The sequence below is a fragment of the Rana temporaria genome, chromosome 11 (genome assembly GCF_905171775.1).
Source record: "Rana temporaria chromosome 11, aRanTem1.1, whole genome shotgun sequence".
NCBI classification, from domain to species: domain Eukaryota; kingdom Metazoa; phylum Chordata; class Amphibia; order Anura; family Ranidae; genus Rana; species Rana temporaria.
This window is the reverse complement of record NC_053499.1, coordinates 19,076,044-19,094,922: the sequence shown is the minus strand read 5'-3', so window position 1 is coordinate 19,094,922 and position 18,879 is coordinate 19,076,044. Positions and strand designations below refer to the sequence as shown.

Below are 18,879 nucleotides of genomic sequence, written 5' to 3'. Positions count from 1 at the left end.
ATGCGTAAGGCCCCATTCACACGAGGCGGACTCCGTTCCTTACGGAGTCCGCCTGCTCCCGCCAGCTCAGCGGCAGATCAGTCCGCAGATCTCCGCTGAGCCGACGGATGACAAGCTCCTCTCTGCTCACTGAGCGGGGAGGGGCTTGTCGGGCATCGCTGTGTCCTATGGAGCGATCTGATGAAAACGGACAGCATGTCCGTTTTCATCAGATCTTACCCGATCCACATGGACGGATGGGGACGTGCCCCCCATACGTCTGTTTTTAGCGGATCGGATAGGGTCGGATGTCAGCGGACATGTCACCACTGACATCCGATGCTCCATAGGGATGCATGGAGCGGCCGTTCAGGTCCGCCGTCAAAACTGACAGGTGGACCCGAACGGCCCGTCGTGTGAATGAGGCAGGGAGCAGGTGGATTTTTCTTGTACTGAGTAACTCTAGAAAACTCACTTCGGGTTCTTAAAAATTTAAGCGATTCCACTTCCAGTGGCAGCCCGTCCATTAGGGGCGCCTGGGCACCGTCCCCTCTCTCCACGCCACCCCCTATATGAATAATGGATAGATTCATACATAGCATTAATCTATTCATGGCCGCCGCGGCCACCCCCAATTCAGGCGTCTGGCCCCTTTCAGGATGCCGATCGCCTAAATTACAGTGGCAGGGGGTGTTTATTTAAAGCACCTGATTAGAGCCATAGGCTTCAAAATAGGGTGGGCTCGGAGTGCAGAGCATTGCGCTATATGCCCACCCAGGTGTTACAACAGCGAATGTAACACTGATCCTCAATCCGACCAATCAGAAGCAGGTCTGAGACCCGTTGGCCAAAAAGAGTAGAGTCCCAATTGGCCGCCGAGCAGGAGGGAGGAAACTGAAGCCGCCGATGCCTGTGGAGAGCAGGGTAAGGGAGAGCCGCCGCCACCGCCGAGGAGCAAGGGAAGCCGCCGGGGATGTGCTGCATAGATAGGATAAGTGCACCCCCCCCCAAATTCACACCAGCCGCCACTGTCCACTTCTATGTCTTGAATCAAGTCATTTACGTTGGGTCACTTCTAATAACTTATCATTCTGGAACATTTATGGTGGATCTATACAACACACCCTCACCTGATCATCCATGGTGTTTATTCCGTCAGGTCCCAGTGCTCGTACCGCCTGAGGAATCAGATCAGTGCGGCCGCAGTTTAGCATTCGGAATCCCAGGTCCTGTTGAAAACGTTCAGCGGCTGCCCCAGCGTCCAGGCGTCTTAGGGAGCTAAAGCAACACTCCGGCCTATAAAAGACAACAGCAGAATTCCAAAGGGAGAATAAGGAGGGATAGAAGATGTGGATGGAGATAATGTCAGTGGGACATGCATGTAGAAACTTCTGATCAACCCATCCTCTTTGACAAGCATGGGTCACCAAATGTTCACAAATACTGTATGATGAGATCATAGTGGTTCTGGCAATCTGGGGAACTCAAGGAGCACTTGTAGAAGGACAGCTTGAGGTTCCAAAATCCCTGGTCTACTTTTAAAGTAACATAAAGGCTCCTGTATGACAGTCTAAGCCATGAGTCTTCAAACTACGGCCCTCCAGTTGTTCAGGAACTACAATTCCCATCATGCCTAGTCATGTCTGTGAATGTCGGTGTGTTACAATGCCTCATGGGATGTGTAGTTCTACAACAGCTGGAGGGCCGTAGTTTGAGGATCCCTGGCCTAAGCAATTGTCCTTTCCTGACTGGGCCAATTTTTTATTTATTTTTTGTGTGTCTCACACGCTTCCCATCCCAGACACTCCAACTCACAGTGGGAGGGTTTCAGCAACAGAGGCAGTGCTGTCAATCCAGAAAGCAGTGGGCAGGACTAGGTGTGGGTCAGATGTCCATTGACAAAATTACAAGCCTGTGAACCAGCAGTGATAATGCTGATAACTACGCTCCCTTCCACATCTGAACCCACTATGGTGCAGGCAGGCACAGCCCAAATGAGAGTGGCAACTGTGCTCTGAATTCAGAAGCAGTGCAGCATTGTTGCCACCCCACCACAGGTATTAGGTGGACTTCACTGGTCGAATCAACAGGTATTCATTGGACTTTGCAGGGCAAAAAAAAATATAAAACTGTGATTAAAGATGCACTTATAATTAAAGTGGAAGAGCAGGCTAACTATATTCTTAAAAATGTTCCCTCCCCCTTCTCCTACCTATCCTGTATGGAAAATATGTACTTACCTTTTTTCGATCCCGTCCAGAGGCGGCTCTAGGCTTTGTGAGGCCTTAGGCAAAACTTGACATGGGGCCCCCCACCTACACCCATGATGGGAAAAATAATTCAAGGGCAAATGCCTTTTCCCCACAACCCTGGCCGGTGGTTGTGGGGGTCTGCAGGCAGGGGGCTTATCGGAATCTGAAAACCACCTTTAACAAGGTGGCCCCCAGATCCTGCTCTTTAATAACTAAGGGGCGTGGTCCACTCGGTGATGTCACCTGCTGAACCCGCCCCTTGTGACGTCATTGACTGAGGGCATGCTGGGTCATTGATGTCACAAGTGGTGTTGTCACCGATATTCACTGGTTGTTAGGGAGGCTGGCGGCCCCGCTCCCGAGTCAGGGCTCTTAGCGCTGCCTGAGCACAGCAACGTTAAGTTTCCCTGTCCCTTAAAACTGGAGTAAAGCATTGGGTAAGTTAGGTGTCTGTGAGGCCCCTGTGAGTGTGAGGCCTTAGGCGACCGCCTGATTTGCCTAATTAAAGAGCCGCCTCTGATCCCGTCTGGTCATGTGATCCAGCAAATGTGGTCAAATAGGGTCTACCAATGAGGTATGTGAATATTACAATTTAAAGGGTCAGCCCACCCAAACTAGATATTGACGTTTTTACCACATGACAGGTTCTCCTATAGCTCAGAGACTCTATTAGTGAAATCCTGGCTCTGCATATCAGCTGTGTCCAATGGGAGGGGCTCCACCATCCCTGATAATTTTTTATTAATTTTAGAATATTATAATATGAAGAATTTAACACATATATCTTTTCAATGGGAAATGGGCAATAACACATTTTTAGTAAAGTGGGGAAGGGTTGGAAGAACTTTTGACCATGTTTTTAATGCTGTCTTTGCCTTCCTGTCCCAGTGACAACTGCTGACCCTATTTCTAGTACTAGGCAGTAGGGGGAATCGGCACCGCACATAGTGATAAGGGTGTGCCCAGGCACACCCCCACACATCTATGCAGAGGTGACTCATGCTGATAGCAGAGGAACTAAGCAGCAGACAGAAATGACACTTAGTGCTCCTGATTGAGACAAGTACACACTCTAGAGCGGGGATATGCAATTAGCGGACCTCCAGATGTTGCAGAACTACAAATCCCATGAGGCATAGCAAGACTCTGACAGCCACAAGCATGACACTCAGAGGCAGAAGCATGATGGGACTTGTAGTTTTGCAACAGCTGGAGGTCCGCTAATTGCTTATCCCTGCTCTAGAGGGATATGCTTTTTTTCATATTTCATGTCTGAGGTTTACAACCATTTTAAAGACGAATTTCACTTTTACCGGGAATGCCGTCAAGGGGCCCCAGTAGATAATACAAATCTGTGCAACTTTGTAAAAAGTTCATTCATTTAATTTTTTTTACCTGTAGGCCATGTGGGTCCCCTTTAGAAGCCTGGCTTAAAAACTTCTAGATCGCAACCCCCCACATCCTGCCTTGTTTTATACCATTTGACGTTCCTTCCCTACCAATGGTTTTTGCACTCTAGCAACAAAAAGCAAGATTATAATTTTACAAAGTTGCACACATTTTTAATATCTACTGGGGCCCCTTAAATAATAAATGGGCTTTTTTTTTTTTTTTTGAAAAGGTGAACTTAGCCTTCAAGGGCAACCCCAGTCAGACAAATAAATACATAGGGCTAGATTCAGATAGGTTAGCGGATCTTTAGATCCGTGTAAACTATCTCATTTACGATCCGCCGCTGCAAGTTTTTGAGGAAAGTGCTTTATTCAGAAAGCACTTGCCTGTAAATTTGCGGCGACGTATCGTAAATCCCCCGGCAGAATTCAAATTCCGCGGGTAGGGGGCGTGTAAAATTTAAATCAGGCGCGTCCCCGCGCCGAACGAACTGCGCATGCGCCGTCCGTCATATTTCCCAGCATGCATTGCTCTAAATGACGTCGCTAGGATGTCATTGGTTTCGACGTGAACGTAAATTACGTCCACCAGTATTCACGAACGACTTACGCAAACAACGTAAAAAATTCAAAATTCGACCCGGGAACGACGGCCATACTTAACATAGAATACGCCGCATATAGCAGGGGTAACTATACGCCGGAAAAAGCCAAACGCAAACGACGTAAAAAAAAAGCGCCGGGCGGTCGTTCGTTTCTGAATCGGCGTAACTCCTCATTTGCATATTCCTCGCGTATACAAACGGAAGCGCCACCTAGCGGCCAGCGTGAGATTGCAGCCTAAGATCTGACGGTGTAAGTCACTTACACCTGTCGGATCTTAGGGATATCTATGCGTAACCTGATTCTATGAATCAGGCGCATAGATACGACGGCCGGACTCAGAGATACGATGGTGTATCAGGAGATACGCCGTCGTATCTTCTTTCTGAATCCGGGCCATAAAATAAAACACAGACATAGGAATAGTTTTTGCTGCAAAGTGCATGATGCATAGACATCCAAGTATCACCATAAATGGTCAGATCTGGAAGAAATAGTCTCATATCTGTGAGTATCTTTAGAGATGCCTCCATCCAGCAGTATAAAGCCCAGCTCTGCTGTCACTTACTTGAGCTGTCGCGGTTCACAGTCCAGGCCAGGGAGGAGCAATCTGGCGGTCTGTCTGATGTCATCAGCGTCTACGGTCAGGCTGCGGCGGTGTTCAGCGTATGTGATGGCTACACGCATCCATTCCATGAGGGGCGGCAGCAGAATAAATGGCCTGGAGGAGTAAATGCAAACTCTTTATACAACTCGTTAAACTTTTATAAAAAATCGTTACTACTGAGCTGTCATTCTAGTGTCACTCCAGCCAAAACCTTTCTTTTAGTGATGGATAGGATGGAGAAGGATTAGAACCTCTGTCAGATATGTCTAAATGCAGCACAATCTTTACCCCTACAAGCACAGGAGGTGCGGCAAAGTCTTTCAACAGGGACAAAAACAACATTTATGCCGCGTACAGACGGTCGTTTTTTGTGATGAAAAAAAACGTTGTTTTTAAAAACGTCATTTAAAATGACCGTGTGTGGGGAAAACGTCGTTTTATGTCTTCTGAAAAACGACAAAAAAAAATTCGAACATGCTTGAATTTTTTGTGTCGTTTTTCAAAACGTCGTTTTTTGTGTCAATTAAAATGATAGTGTGTGGGCAAAACGACAAACGATATTGTGTGATTGGAGGGGCTCTGTGATAGGGGATGGTGTGATTGGGGGGCTATTTCATAGGGGACTGTGTGATGGGGGGGGGGGGGGTACTGTGTGATTGGAGGGGCTCTGTGATAGGGGACTGTGTGATTAGGGGGCTCTGTGATAGTGGACTGGGGGTACTGTGTGATTGGAAGGGCTCTGTGATAGGAGACTGTATGATTGGGGGGGCTCTGTGATAAGGGACTGTGTGACTGGGGGGGTACTGTGTAATTGAAGGGGCTCTGTGATAGGGGACTGTGTGTTTGGGCGGGGTCTGTGATAGGGGACTGAGTGACTGAAAGGGTACTGTGTGATTGGGGGGGCTCTGTGATAGGGGACTGTGTGACTGGGGGGGGTACTGTGTGATTGGAGGGGCTCTGTGATAGGGGACTGAGTGACTGAGGGGGTACTGTGTGATTGGGGGGGCTCTGTGATAAGGGACTGTGTGACTGGGGGGGGGGGGGTACTGTGTAATTGGAGGGGCTCTGTGATAGGGGACTGTGTGTTTGGGCGGGGTCTGTGATAGGGGACTCAGTGACTGAAAGGGTACTGTGTGATTGGGGGGGCTCTGTGATAGGGGACCGAGTGATTGGGGGGGTACTGTGTGATTGGAGGGGCTCTGTGATAGGGGACTGAGTGACTGAGGGGGTACTGTGTGATTGGGGGGGCTCTGTGATAAGGGACTGTGTGACTGGGGGGGGGGGGTACTGTGTGATTGGAGGGGCTCTGTCATAGGAGACTGTGTGATTTGGGGGGCTCTGTGAAAGGGGACTGGAGGTACTGTGTGATTGGAAGGGCTCTGTGATAGGGGACTGTGTGATTAGGGGGGGGGGCTCTGTGATAGGGGACTGTGTGACTGGGGGGGGTACTGTGTGATTGGAGGGGCTCTGTGATAGGGGACTGTGTGACTGGGGGTACTGTGTGATTGGAAAGGGCTCTGTGATAGGGGACTGTGTGACTGGGGGTACTGTGTTAATGAAAAGGGCTCAGTGATAGAGGACTGTGTGATAGGGGACTGTATGACTGGGGGGTACTGTGTGATTGGAGGGGCTCTGTGATAGGGGACTGTGTGACTGGGGGTACTGTGTTAATGAAAAGGGCTCAGTGATAGAGGACTGTGTGATAGGGGACTGTATGACTGGGGGGGTACTGTGTGATTGGAGGGGCTCTGTGATAGGGGACTGTGTAAATGGGGGGGCTCTGTAATGGGGCACTGTGATTTGTGGGGCTCTGTAATAGGGAGACTGTGTTTGGGCGATCGGTAATGGAAGACTGTGTAATTGGGGGGCTTTGTGATGGGGAACCGTGTGACTGGGGGTCCTCAGATTTAGTCAGGACACTAGAATAGGGGGAATATGAGATGTGGGGGGCTTTCATGTATAGGGGGTTTCTGATGAGATGGGTAGACTCTGATGTGATGGGAGGGCTCTGACCTGATGGGGGCACTCTGTCTTGATGGGGGGGGGGGGGGCTTCTAATGTTAATTTCATCAGAGCGGTCATTGTCCCAGGCTCGGGTTTCCTATTGATAAGTAACAGTTACATATTTTACATTTTAGACATGGGGTCCCTCTGGATTTTGCATTCTTTTAAAGAGAGCTGCAACTGAAAGATAAGCTCTAGCAATTTCCAGATCCCTATTTGCAGAATGTAGAATGGTTGGAGACTGGATAACAATTAAATACATTTATCTCCTATGAACAAATGAGATGAAAAGTGTAAACTCCCACTGAACTCATCTTATTGTGGTCTCAGTGGTTGGACTTAGCAGTTGGTGGGGTGGAATTGGAATTTCTCTTACCCATATTTCTTCATGTATTCTATATCCTACATTTATCGGTAGACTCTGAATAGGGATGTTTTACTATGATACCAAAACTTTATCATGACTTTAATCTCCTTTTTTTTTTTGTCATAATCCCTCTGGATATCTTCACAAGAATTCCTTTTCCTATAAATGCTCCTTGTGATTTCTATGGTTGGTTTGTAGTTTGAAAGCAAATGTGTATTTAGTGCATTTACTTTGTTTATCCTAATGCTGTCTGCATTTTCTTTGGGGACTCCTCTGCATTTCTGTATTAAGATCAGTTTGTTTTGTGTTATGTGTGTCTATGTATGTTACCTATTGTCATACTAAAATACTTTATTTGCGAAAATGTAATCTGATTAACCACTTAAGACCGGGACCTTTAGGCAGATAAAAGGACCCGGCCAGGTTTTGCGATTCGGCACTGCGTCGCTTTAACAGACAATTGCGCGGTCGTGCGACAAGGCTCCCAAACAAAATTGGAGTCCTTTTTTTCCCCACAAATAGAGCTTTCTTTTGGTGGTATTTGATCACCTCTGCGGTTTTTATTTTTTGCGCTATAAACCAAAATAGAGCGACAATTTTGAAAAAAATGCAATATTTTTTACTTTTTGCTATAATAAATATCCCCCAAAAATATATCTAAAAAAAAAAAATTTTCCTCAGTTTAGGCCGATACGTATTCTTCTACCTATTTTTGGTAAAAAAAAAATGTGTTTACAAAATAGGGGATATTTTTATTGCATTTTTATAAAAAAACAGTTTTTACTACTATTGGAGGCGATCAGCGATTTTTTCCGTGACTGCGACATTATGGCGGACACTTCGGACAATTTTGACACATTTTTGGGACCATTGTCATTTTCACAGCAATAAATGCATTTAAAATGCATTGTTTTACTGTGAAAATGACAATTCCAGTTTGGGAGTTAACCACAAGGGGCGCTGAAGGGGTTATGTTTGACCTAATATGTGTTTCTAACTGTAGGGGGGTGTGGCTGTATCTCTATAAAAGGGATCACACCATCGATGAAGCCGCCACAGTGAAGAACGGGGAAGCCGCGTTTACGCAAGGATTATAATAAAAAAGAGAAATCACAGCTCTAGGATACTAATCAGAAAGCCTCCTCACCTGATCGAAAGCCACTGGTGCTGGCAATGCATGGAATGATGTAAAATGAAGGAAAAACGTTCGGGACAGCCGCACTCCAAAAATATATTGCTTTTATTTTAAAATCAAAAAACACACAAAAAGCATGCCACAGCAGATGGGGTAAAAAGCTGAAGAACTTAGCCATGTTATAGCCAGATCATTGTTCCTAATTTTTGAGGATCGCTTGCTGGAATGGCACCAGCAGGCTGGTGAAATGAAAATATGATAGATAGATAGATAGATAGATAGATAGATAGAGAGAGAGAGAGAGAGAGAGAGAGAGAGAGAGAGAGAGAGAGAGGGGGGGGGGGGAGGGGAAGAGAGAGAGAAAGAGAGGGAGGGAGGGGGGGAGAGAGAGAGAGAGAGAGAGAGAGGGTGAGGGAGGGAGGGGAGAGAGAGAGAGAGAGAGAGAGAGAGAGAGAGAGAGAGAGAGAGAGAGAGAGGGGGGGGAGAGGGGAAGAGAGAGAAAGAGAGGGAGGGAGGGGGGGAGAGAGAGAGAGAGAGAGGGGGAGGGAGGGAGGGGAGAGAGAGAGAGAGAGAGAGAGAGAGAGAGAGAGAGGGGGGGGGAGAGGGGAAGAGAGAGAGAAAGAGAGGGAGGGAGGGGGGGAGAGAGGGGGAGAGAGAGAGAGAGAGGGAGGGAGGGAGGGGGAGAGAGAGAGAGAGAGAGAGAGAGAGAGAGAGAGAGGGGGGGAGTAGAGAGAGAGAGAAAAAGAGAAAGAGAGAGAAAGGGAGAGAGGGGGAAGGCGAGAGAGAGAGAGAGAGAGAGAGAAGGAGGAAGGAGAGAGGGGGAGAGAGAGAGAGAGAGAGAGAGAGGGTGAGGGAGGGAGGGGAGAGAGAGAGAGAGAGAGAGAGAGAGAGAGAGAGAGAGAGAGAGAGAGAGGGGGGGGAGAGGGGAAGAGAGAGAGAAAGAGAGGGAGGGAGGGGGGGAGAGAGAGAGAGAGAGAGGGGGAGGGAGGGAGGGGAGAGAGAGAGAGAGAGAGAGAGAGAGAGAGGGGGGGGGAGAGGGGAAGAGAGAGAGAAAGAGAGGGAGGGAGGGGGGGAGAGAGGGGGAGAGAGAGAGAGGAGAGAGGGAGGGAGGGAGGGGGAGAGAGAGAGAGAGAGAGAGAGAGAGAGAGAGAGAGAGAGAGAGAGAGAGAGAGGTGAGAGAGAGAGAGAGAGAGAGAGAGAGAGAGAGAGAGAGAGGGGGGGAGTAGAGAGAGAGAGAAAAAGAGAAAGAGAGAGAAAGGGAGAGAGGGGGAAGGCGAGAGAGAGAGAGAGAGAGAGAGAGAGAGAGAGAGAGAAGGAGGAAGGAGAGAGGGGGAGAGAGAGAGAGAGAGAGAGAGGGAGGAGAGAGAGAGAGAGAGATGGAGAGGGAGGAGAGAGAGAGAGAGAGAGAGAGAGAGAGAGAGAGAGAGGGAGGGGAGAGAGACAGAGAGAGAGAGAGAGAGAGAGAAAGGGGGAGGGAGAGAGGGGGAGAGAGGGAGGAGAGAGAGGGGGAGGGGGGAGAGGGAGGAAGGAAGGAGAGAGAGAGGGGGAGAGGGCAGAGAGAGAAGGGGAGGGTGGAGAGAGTGGGAGAGAGGGCGGAGAGAGAAGGGGAGGGTGGAGAGAGTGGGAGAGAGGGCGGAGAGAGAAGGGGGAGGGTGGAGAGAGGGGGGGCAGAGGGAGAGGACGGAGAGAGAGGGGGAAGAGAGAGAGAGAGAGACCCATCAGATGGTTGGGTGGGGAGAAGATGACCCATCGGATGGGTCTCTCTCTCTCCCCCTCTCTAAGCACTTTTGATAGTGTGAAACGCGTCAGCTCCTGTATTCCGCTGTTTGCCATGGCTTGTATTTTTTTGATTATTACCTCATTTTTAATAAAGGCATTAATTTTGAGTGCGGCTGTCCAGAATTTTCTCTTCATCCGTTCCTATAAACTGACGTACAAGAAACTTTATTCTCTCATCCAGGTTCCCAATCACTTGACTCTGGTAGGGCTTCTTGCACTTACATTGTCTTTTTGAGACTCCCCTCATATAGCCCCCCCATTATTTTTTTCCTCTTTTTTGGCTCTGCTTCCCATACACGGCCTACATACTGCAAAGCCAAAATAGGGTGTCATACTCCTTTAGGTATACTTTATATGATGTAGAATCAAGCAGCTTTGTAGCAGACTCAGTGAATAGGTTGATTCAGGAATATTGGGCCATATTCTCAGTAAAGTTACGACGGAGTTTCCTGAGATACTCCATCTCTCTTTTTTGACCCACGTATCTATGCGAGTGATTCCTAGAATCATTTTCGCATAGATACGCTGAAGATCCGACATGTGTAAGTCACTTACACTGTCGGATCTTAAATGTAATTCGCCGCCGGCCGCTAGGTGGCGTTTACGTTCAGGTCTCATTTGTTTATGCAAATGAGCCTGATACGCCGATTCCCGAACGAAATCGCGTCACGTAACCGTCGCTAACGACGTTTGCGTAAGCGTAAGGTTACCCCTGCTATATGAGGGGTAACCTTACGCCAGTCCCACGTATGCCATGTTAAGTATGGCATCGGGTCCATGTCGTCTTTTCCCGTCGGGTACGTCGTTTTCCTAAGTCGTTCTTGAATACGACTTTACGTCAATGACGCACACGTCGGCGTCATTGACGTTTTCCGCCGAGAACTGGAGCATGCGCACTGGGCTATTTTTAGCCCGGCGCATGCGCAGTTCGATCGAAACGGGGGCGCGCTTAATTTAAATATAAGCCGCCCCCTTTGAAATGCGCTGGGATACGCCGGGCCTTTTACACTACGCCTCCGCAAACTACGGAGCAAGTGCTTGAGGAATACGGCACTTGCTCCAGTAAGTTGCGGCGGCGGCGTAGTGTAAATAGCTTACGCGAGGCCGCCGCAGATTATTGGAGAATCTGGCCCATTGTTTTTCACCACAACAAACAAGTATATTAACTCAACGATGTGCATTCAATACTAAAATGTTTTACATGTAAAAAAAAAGCTTTCCATGCGATTACATACAGTATGTTGTTACATGCTACAGAATGTACAAACGGTATACTGTAATTATTTCTAATCTAGAAGCTCTTTGTATCCGCTAGGCTGGACCCCGGCCTCCATCCCGGAGCGGACTCCAATCTCAGGAGCCTGAGAGGCCACTTAGGAGAAGCTGTCAATGAAGTTTTATGCCAACTCATAAACTTGCTGACAAAATCCCCATTATGGCAGTGATATACCTTGGCCTGCACCCCTCAGCGTCGGCCGGGTCTGATAACAAAACACATTTTTTACATTTGTATAGCAGACTCCAGGAGAGACGCACAGCGACCTCCCGCCGAATGGTATTTGGGCCGTTTGGCAAAGGTCTTCACTGTGCTGCACTTTATGCTTTTGTTTAATTGCTCTGCAGAGTTGTGTAATTCAAGCAAGGCGATCTGTGCGGTAACTACATAGGAATTCCAGGGACATTTTTCAAAAGAAATGTTTACAGCTTAAAAAAATGTGTCAAGAAATTTGGTTTAACTTAACAGCAGAATTACAGAACATTCAGGGGGTTCTTTGGGGGGGCTGAAAAATTATAAAGGTACAAGAACACGTGATAATATAGCTTTGTGCTCATCCAAAATGGGGGCACCGGCCAATCTAATGACACAAGGCCAGTAGGGTGACCATGTGTCCCAGATTGCCCTTTGCAGGTCTGTCCCGGGCACCTTAATTCCAGGACAATACAGTGTCCCTGAATGAAACTGACACAGCCACCCCCCCCCCGGCCAATCTGATGCCCCCCAAAAATGACCGCCCACATCACTGCTTTACTCACTGACAGTACTTGTCCTGGCCGGGAATGCCTGGAGGAGCACAATCACCGCCCCCTGCTTGTGAATGGAGAAATCATAAAACCCACCTCTTGTGTCCAATCACTGTGCTGTGATTCGTTACACCACAAGCTGATTTTTGGGAAGAGGGGGGGGGGGTGTCCCTGAATGGTAGTTTGGGAATGTGGTCACCCTAGAGGCCAGGGACCTCAATAATTCAGCCTATCCATTCACAGGATACCAGTGACATAAGTGGGAAAGCAGCCTATGCATTTATGAGATACCAATGACAGCACTAAGAATGCAGCCTATCCATTCACAGGATACCAGTGACATAAGTGGGAAAGCAGCCTATCCAATCATGAGATACCAATGACAGCACTTAGGCTAGGTTCACATCACGATTTTAACATCCGATAAACGGACCGTTAAATCGGATGGAATCGTATCTGACAAAAATCGTATGAAAATCAGACAGTCATCCGATTTAGTACGATTTAGATTGACCACAATATAAAAAAAAAAATCGGACACGATTTTAATACAATTTCAAATCAGGACCAAAAAACGTGGTCAAACACGTTTTTTGATGCGATTTTAAATCGTATCAAATCGTATGCGGATCAAATCGGATGCACTTGGGGACCTAAATTAATGAATGGAAGTGAATGGATACGTTTTGCCATACAGATTTGGACGATTTAAAACCGAAAATCGTGAGAACAAGTAGGATGATAAAATTGTGGTGTGAATGCACCCTAAGAATGCAGCCTATCCAGTCACAGGATACCAGTGACATCACTGAAAATACAGCCTATCCATTCATGAGATACCAATGATAGCACTAAGAATGCAGCCTATCCATCACGAGATCCAATTTACATAACTGGGAAAGCAGCCTACCCATTCACAAAATACCAGTGGTATCAATGAGAATGCAGCATATCCATTCACAAGATACCAGTGACATCACTGAAAATACAGTATATTCATTCATGAGATACCGATGACAGCACTAAGAATGCAGCCTATCCATTTACGAAAGACCAGTGACATCAGTAAGAAAGCAGCCTATCCATTTATGAGAGACTGATGACATCACTAAAAATGCAGCCTATCCATTCACAAGAGACCTGTGACATTACTGAAAAAGCAGCCTATACATTCAAAAAGGATCAGCATTATCACTGAGAATGCAGCCTATTCTTTTACAAGAAACTTGTGACATCACTAAAAATTCCACCTATTTACTCATAAGTGAGCAGTGACATTACTAAGAATGCAGCCTATCCTTTCATGAAAGACCAGTGATATCACCAAGAATGCAGCCTATCCTTTCATGAAAGACCAGTGACATCACCAAGAATGCAGCCTATCCTTTCATGGAAGACCAGTGACATCACCAAGAATGCAGCCTATTCTTTCACGGAAGACCAGTGACATCACCAAGAATGCAGCCTATGCTTTCACAAAAGACCAGTGACATCACCAAGAATGTAGCCTATCCTTTCATGAAAGACCAGTGACATCACCAAGAATGCAGCCTATTCTTTCATGAAAGACCAGTGACATCACCAAGAATGTAGCCTATTCTTTCATGAAAGACCAGTGACATCACCAAGAATGTAGCCTATCCTTTCATGAAAGACCAGTGACATCACCAAGAATGTAGCCTATCCTTTCATGAAAGACCAGTGACATCACCAAGAATGTAGCCTATCCTTTCATGAAACCAGTGACATCACCAAGAATGCAGCCTATCCTTTCATGAAAGACCAGTGACATCACCAAGAATGCAGCCTATCCTTTCACGAAAGACCAGTGACATCACCAAGAATGCAACTTATCCTTTCATGAAAGACCAGTGACATCACCAAGAATGCAGCCTGTCCTTTCATGGAAGACCAGTGACATCACCAAGAATGTAGCCTATCCTTTAACAAAAGACCAGTGACATCACCAAGAATGAAACTTATCCTTTCGTGGGAGACTAGTGACATCACCAAGAATGCAGCCTATCCTTTCATGAAACACCAGTGACATCACCAAGAATGCAACTTATCCTTTCGTGGGAGAGCGGTGACGATATTGAGAATGCAGCCTATACATTAGGCATGTAGCAATAGTGGGAAAACACCAGGAACTCATTTTTTTAATCTATCTACTTGAAATCATAGTAGCATTAGTACGAATGATAGCAGATGTAGAAGCCAGAACTGTATCCAGTCTGTGTTGATAACAAGCCATGATTAATCCAAAACAGCATGGTAGATGCGTCCATCCATCTCTATCTGCCATCAGCGTCCATTAGCTGTTAATCCGGTATAACCACATGTGATCACCATGAACCCGTGTCCGCTGAGCACACGATCCCCCTGTGAGGTACAGCGTCAGTGAGCTTGTAGCTGTTCTTTATTAGGTGCGGATGATATTGATTTCACAGGAACACATGGAAGCAGTTTGGGGACACAGCAGTCGAGGGGTCTGCAATGTCTCACATTGTGTAATCTGGGGTGGGGTGGCAACAAGGTAGGGGGCTTGGCCGATGTCCCCATTTGAACTCTTGAGAGGAGATGTTTCTGCAGCTGTACGAAGCACGTGTCACAGGAGATGGAATTACTGATAATTTCTATCCAGAGAAAGGGAAACACGTACAGACTTTTATTTAATGACGTGCCATCATCCAAAACAACCTATTAGACTTAGTGGGGGGTTTCTAAGAATCCTGGAAATACCATGTTTGCCAAAGACCCCTCAGGGTAATCATGCACAGGTTGCCCCCCATGTGCAATCCTTCAGAGTTGAAATAGAGTGCAGAGATAAAGTTTCCTGATCACTCAATTTCACCCGCTGGTAAATTCTGGCATTGCAGCTTGTACATAAAATATGACCAATCGTCATAAGTAAGGATAAGTACAGTGAAACCTTGGATTGCGAGTAACGCAGTATTTCGCAATACGAGCACTGTATTTAAAAAAATCCTTACTCGGTTTGTGAGTATTGGCCCAGATTCAAGAAGCAATTGCGCCTGTGTAACCATAAGTTACACGGCGCAATTGCTTACTTGCTCCGGTGTAACGAGTGCTCCTGATTCAGGAACCTCGTTACACCGACTGCAGGCTAAAATCTGCGCGGCATAAGGCTCTTATGCCACGCAGATTTTAGGCTGCATTCTTGCGTGGGCCGCTAGGAGGCGCTCCCATTGTGATCAGCGTGTAGTATGCAAATTGCATACTACCACCGATTCACAAACTTGCGCGGGCTCTGCGCAAGCCAGGTACGGAGTTTCCGTACGGCAACTTTAGCATTGGCTGCCCCTACTATTAGAAGGGACAGCCTTGCGCTAAAAGTATAGCCGCCGCTCCCGCGACGTGAAATTTGAATTTCACGTCGTTTGCGTAAGTGATTCGTGAATGGCGCTGGACGCCATTCACGTTCACTTTAAAGCAAATGACGTCCTTGCGACGTCATTTGCCGCAATGCACGTCGGGAAAGTTTCCCGATGGAGCATGCGCTGTAAGCTCGGCGCGGGAGCCCGCCTAATTTAAATGATTCCCGCCCCCGGCGGGATCATTTACATTGCGCGCGCTTACGCCGGGCAATTTTGCCGGCGCGCCCTCGCAATTTACGGAGCTACTGCTCCGTGAATCGAGGGCAGCGCAAAATATTTGCGGGGGCGCAGGGCAAAATCGTTGCCCTGCTCCCCCGCAAATATCGCGCAAATGTACCTGAATCTGGGCCATTGTCTCGCAGAACAGTATTCAAGCCACAGCGGTGTGCAATACCGCGTTTGGCCTGAGGTGGTGGGGGTGCTGTATCCGAGCCGATCAGAGCCGTCCAAAAAAACTCCGAAATACGCCGTCCTTGAGCCTTTGCGAGTTCAGCCGAGCTGTCCCCGGGCCTTTGAGTGTTTTCGAGGCTCTCCGGCGCCCCCCAACCTCTGTCCACGTGCGGTATTGCATGCCATTGAAGTCAATGCGGAGCTAATTATTTTCGTTTCCATTGACTTTAATGGGGAAACTTGCTTTGATATGCGAGTGCTTTGGATTACGAGCGTTCTCCTGGAACGGATTATGCTCGTCATCCAAGGTTCCACTGTAATATTAAGCCACCTGCAGGCATCAGAAGGTGACTGAGCATAGTCTTGGTCCAACTGTTGGAAAGATCCGACTTAAAAAAATCTTTCCATAAACATCCATGTTTGGATCACCTGAGCAGACTTGGTTTTAAATATGAATGGGCGGCCTTCCGGCTGCATTCACACCTAGCTTGAAGCTCCAAAATGCTGGAAAACATTAGTTATTCTCTATGGAGATGGTTGCAGTGCAGGATGCAGCGCAGTTGGGCAATGGGTAGGTTTATAGTAAGTTGCACAGCCTTGATCACCCACAAAAAACAGTCAGCTAGTTGTAGATGTAGGGACAGTGACCAGAGGGTCTGATGGCTGAAGGCGACCAAAGTAGGAGGGCATCAGGAACAGACTGAAGATTGAAGTTCCACATGGCTCTTATAGACAGGAGCAGCAGCAGGGAGATGCTTCCTCAATGCCTTATGGAGGGAAAAACAACACAAATTGCAGGCCAGACTCCACCCACCAGGTGATGTTAACACTTCAACTTCAGCGTTTAACCACTGGCGGGAAATGGAGACTAATGGCATGCAGGAAAGCGTTCCACAGCTAACTAAACCAGAACAGAGTCAGAAAAGCTCTGCATGCAGAACCTATAGGTAGATTCACAAAGAGTTAGGCCGGCTTATCTACAGATAAGCCGACCTTAATCTGAATCTACGCCGGCGTTTGTTTAAGCGTATTCTCAAACAGAGATACACTTAAACAAAGCCAAGATAGGCCGGCTTGCGCCGTTCTATCTTAGCTTGCAATATTTCTGTTGGCCGCTAGATGGCGCTTCCATTACGGCTGGCGTAGATTATGTAAATGAGGGGATACGCCGATTCACGAACGAACGCAAACGTACGCCAGGCCTACGCCCTCGATTTACATCGTTTACGTAAGGGATAGGTCGCCTAAAGTTAGAGCTATGCTCTAGTGGAATAACAATGTTAAGTATGGCCGTTGTTCCCGCCGCGAGGTTCGAATTTTTTACGTCGTTTGCGCAAGTCGTCCGCGAATCGGGAGTTACGTCGTTTACGTCCACGTCGAAATCAATAGGCCCGTACGGTGTACTTAGTCGCAATGCGCCCTGGGAAATGTAGTCGCCCGGCGCATGCGCATTGTAAAAAAACGTCAAAAAATGTGAGGTCAAGCCTCATTTGAATACAACACGCCCCCCTCCCAGTCATTTGAATTAGGCGCCCTTACGCCCGCTCGTTTGAGGCTACGCCGCCGTAGATTAGCAGGTAAGTGGTTGGAAAATCACTACTAGCCTAACTAATTTACGGCGGTGTAGCCTAAACAGGCTAGGCTAGGCCGTCCTAAAGTTAGGACAATGTATGTGAATCTACCTACTAGTTCCTAAACGCCACTTCAAGGCTAGCCCCACAGTGTCCAGTCCAGTCCAAAGGTGCCTGGATGGGCTGCAGTCCAAAAAGCTAAGCCGAGGTTGTCCACGATGGATCACTGTGATTTGGAGGGGAAGCCTCCAGCGGTGGTGTGGAGTCCTGATTGAAGAAAAAAGTGCTAGTAAAAAATAGAGAGCTGAATAAAATCCATCCTACTAGGACAGTAGCAAAAAAAAAAAACATGCTGGTAGTAGGAGGGGTTATACCCTGGGATGGCCTATAGTTTTTGTTTGCTATGAGTGATGGGCTCCGGCAAGTCTGAATCAAACCCGCCAGGAAGCCGTCACTGCACACCGCCAATCATAGGCAGTGAGGCATTTCCAGACCAGCAGCTGCACATACACACACTGCCTATGATTGGTGGTGTGCAGCGCCAGCTTCCTGGTGGGTTTGATCCGAACATGCCCAAGCCCATCTCTATTTGCCAGTGTACAATGCTCCTGTAGGTGGCAGTATAACCCGAAGGTTTAAGGCTTCCTGTGTCCCTCAATGAACGAGAAAGAAATACATGTTTGTAGATTAAGGAACAATCATAGCCTTTGTCTGCGTCCCTGTCCATTGTCCCAGGGACCGGTGCCAGGAAAGTCTACACAATGGGACACAGATAGAAAGACGGTCTGCTTTAGCTACACACTGGCACATACAAAACACACAGGAACATTTTTTTACACCAAAATGTAGTCACTTGCTGCTTTTGTCCTCTAATTAATTTATTTCTATATTTATCTGGATCTTTCATGTAAATCTTCAATAGTTGCCAAGTCACATATTGCATCCTTACCGCTCATTGTGAAGTGCCATTCTGGGCGGGTCCAGGTTGGGATTCTCCATGGATTCCATCTGTGAGCAGCGCAGGAAGTAGTACAGGGTGTGCAGGGAGTCTGGGGACCAGGTGATGTGCTGTTGGGGGTGGCGAGCTTGGCGTACCGGGCTCATGCCGGGCCTCAGCGTGTTCAGACACTGCATGTGGTGCATGGCACGGGATACCAGGTCACCTACAAGAACAAAGACATGAATAAAGCATTCCCTTTTATGATGAATAAATATTATAAAGTCACATGCTACACGTATCCTCAGTGTATGTACCTGGGGTCAATCAACTGCAGAGTGTAACAATGTAAAGCGTATCTAAACCCCAAAAACTAAAGGATTGTACCTTACCAGCCCTTAAATGTGGTAGCTACATTTGTTTTTGTTTTTTAAGCTCTTTTTT

The 18,879-nt window shown here is 47.4% G+C and overlaps 1 protein-coding gene across 1 annotated transcript in view; it reads right to left on the bottom strand.

Moving 5' to 3' along the window:
• ABTB2 (ankyrin repeat and BTB domain containing 2) overlaps positions 1 to 18,879 on the bottom strand; it is a 143,255-nt gene that overhangs the window by 37,378 nt on the left and 86,998 nt on the right. Inside the window, exons 3-5 of the mRNA XM_040328097.1 lie at positions 18,448 to 18,661; positions 4,794 to 4,946; positions 1,110 to 1,275 (exon numbers count right to left, since the gene is read on the bottom strand). Coding sequence (XP_040184031.1) covers positions 1,110 to 1,275; positions 4,794 to 4,946; positions 18,448 to 18,661 — 533 coding nt within the window. The remainder of the gene's footprint in view (positions 1 to 1,109; positions 1,276 to 4,793; positions 4,947 to 18,447; positions 18,662 to 18,879) is intronic.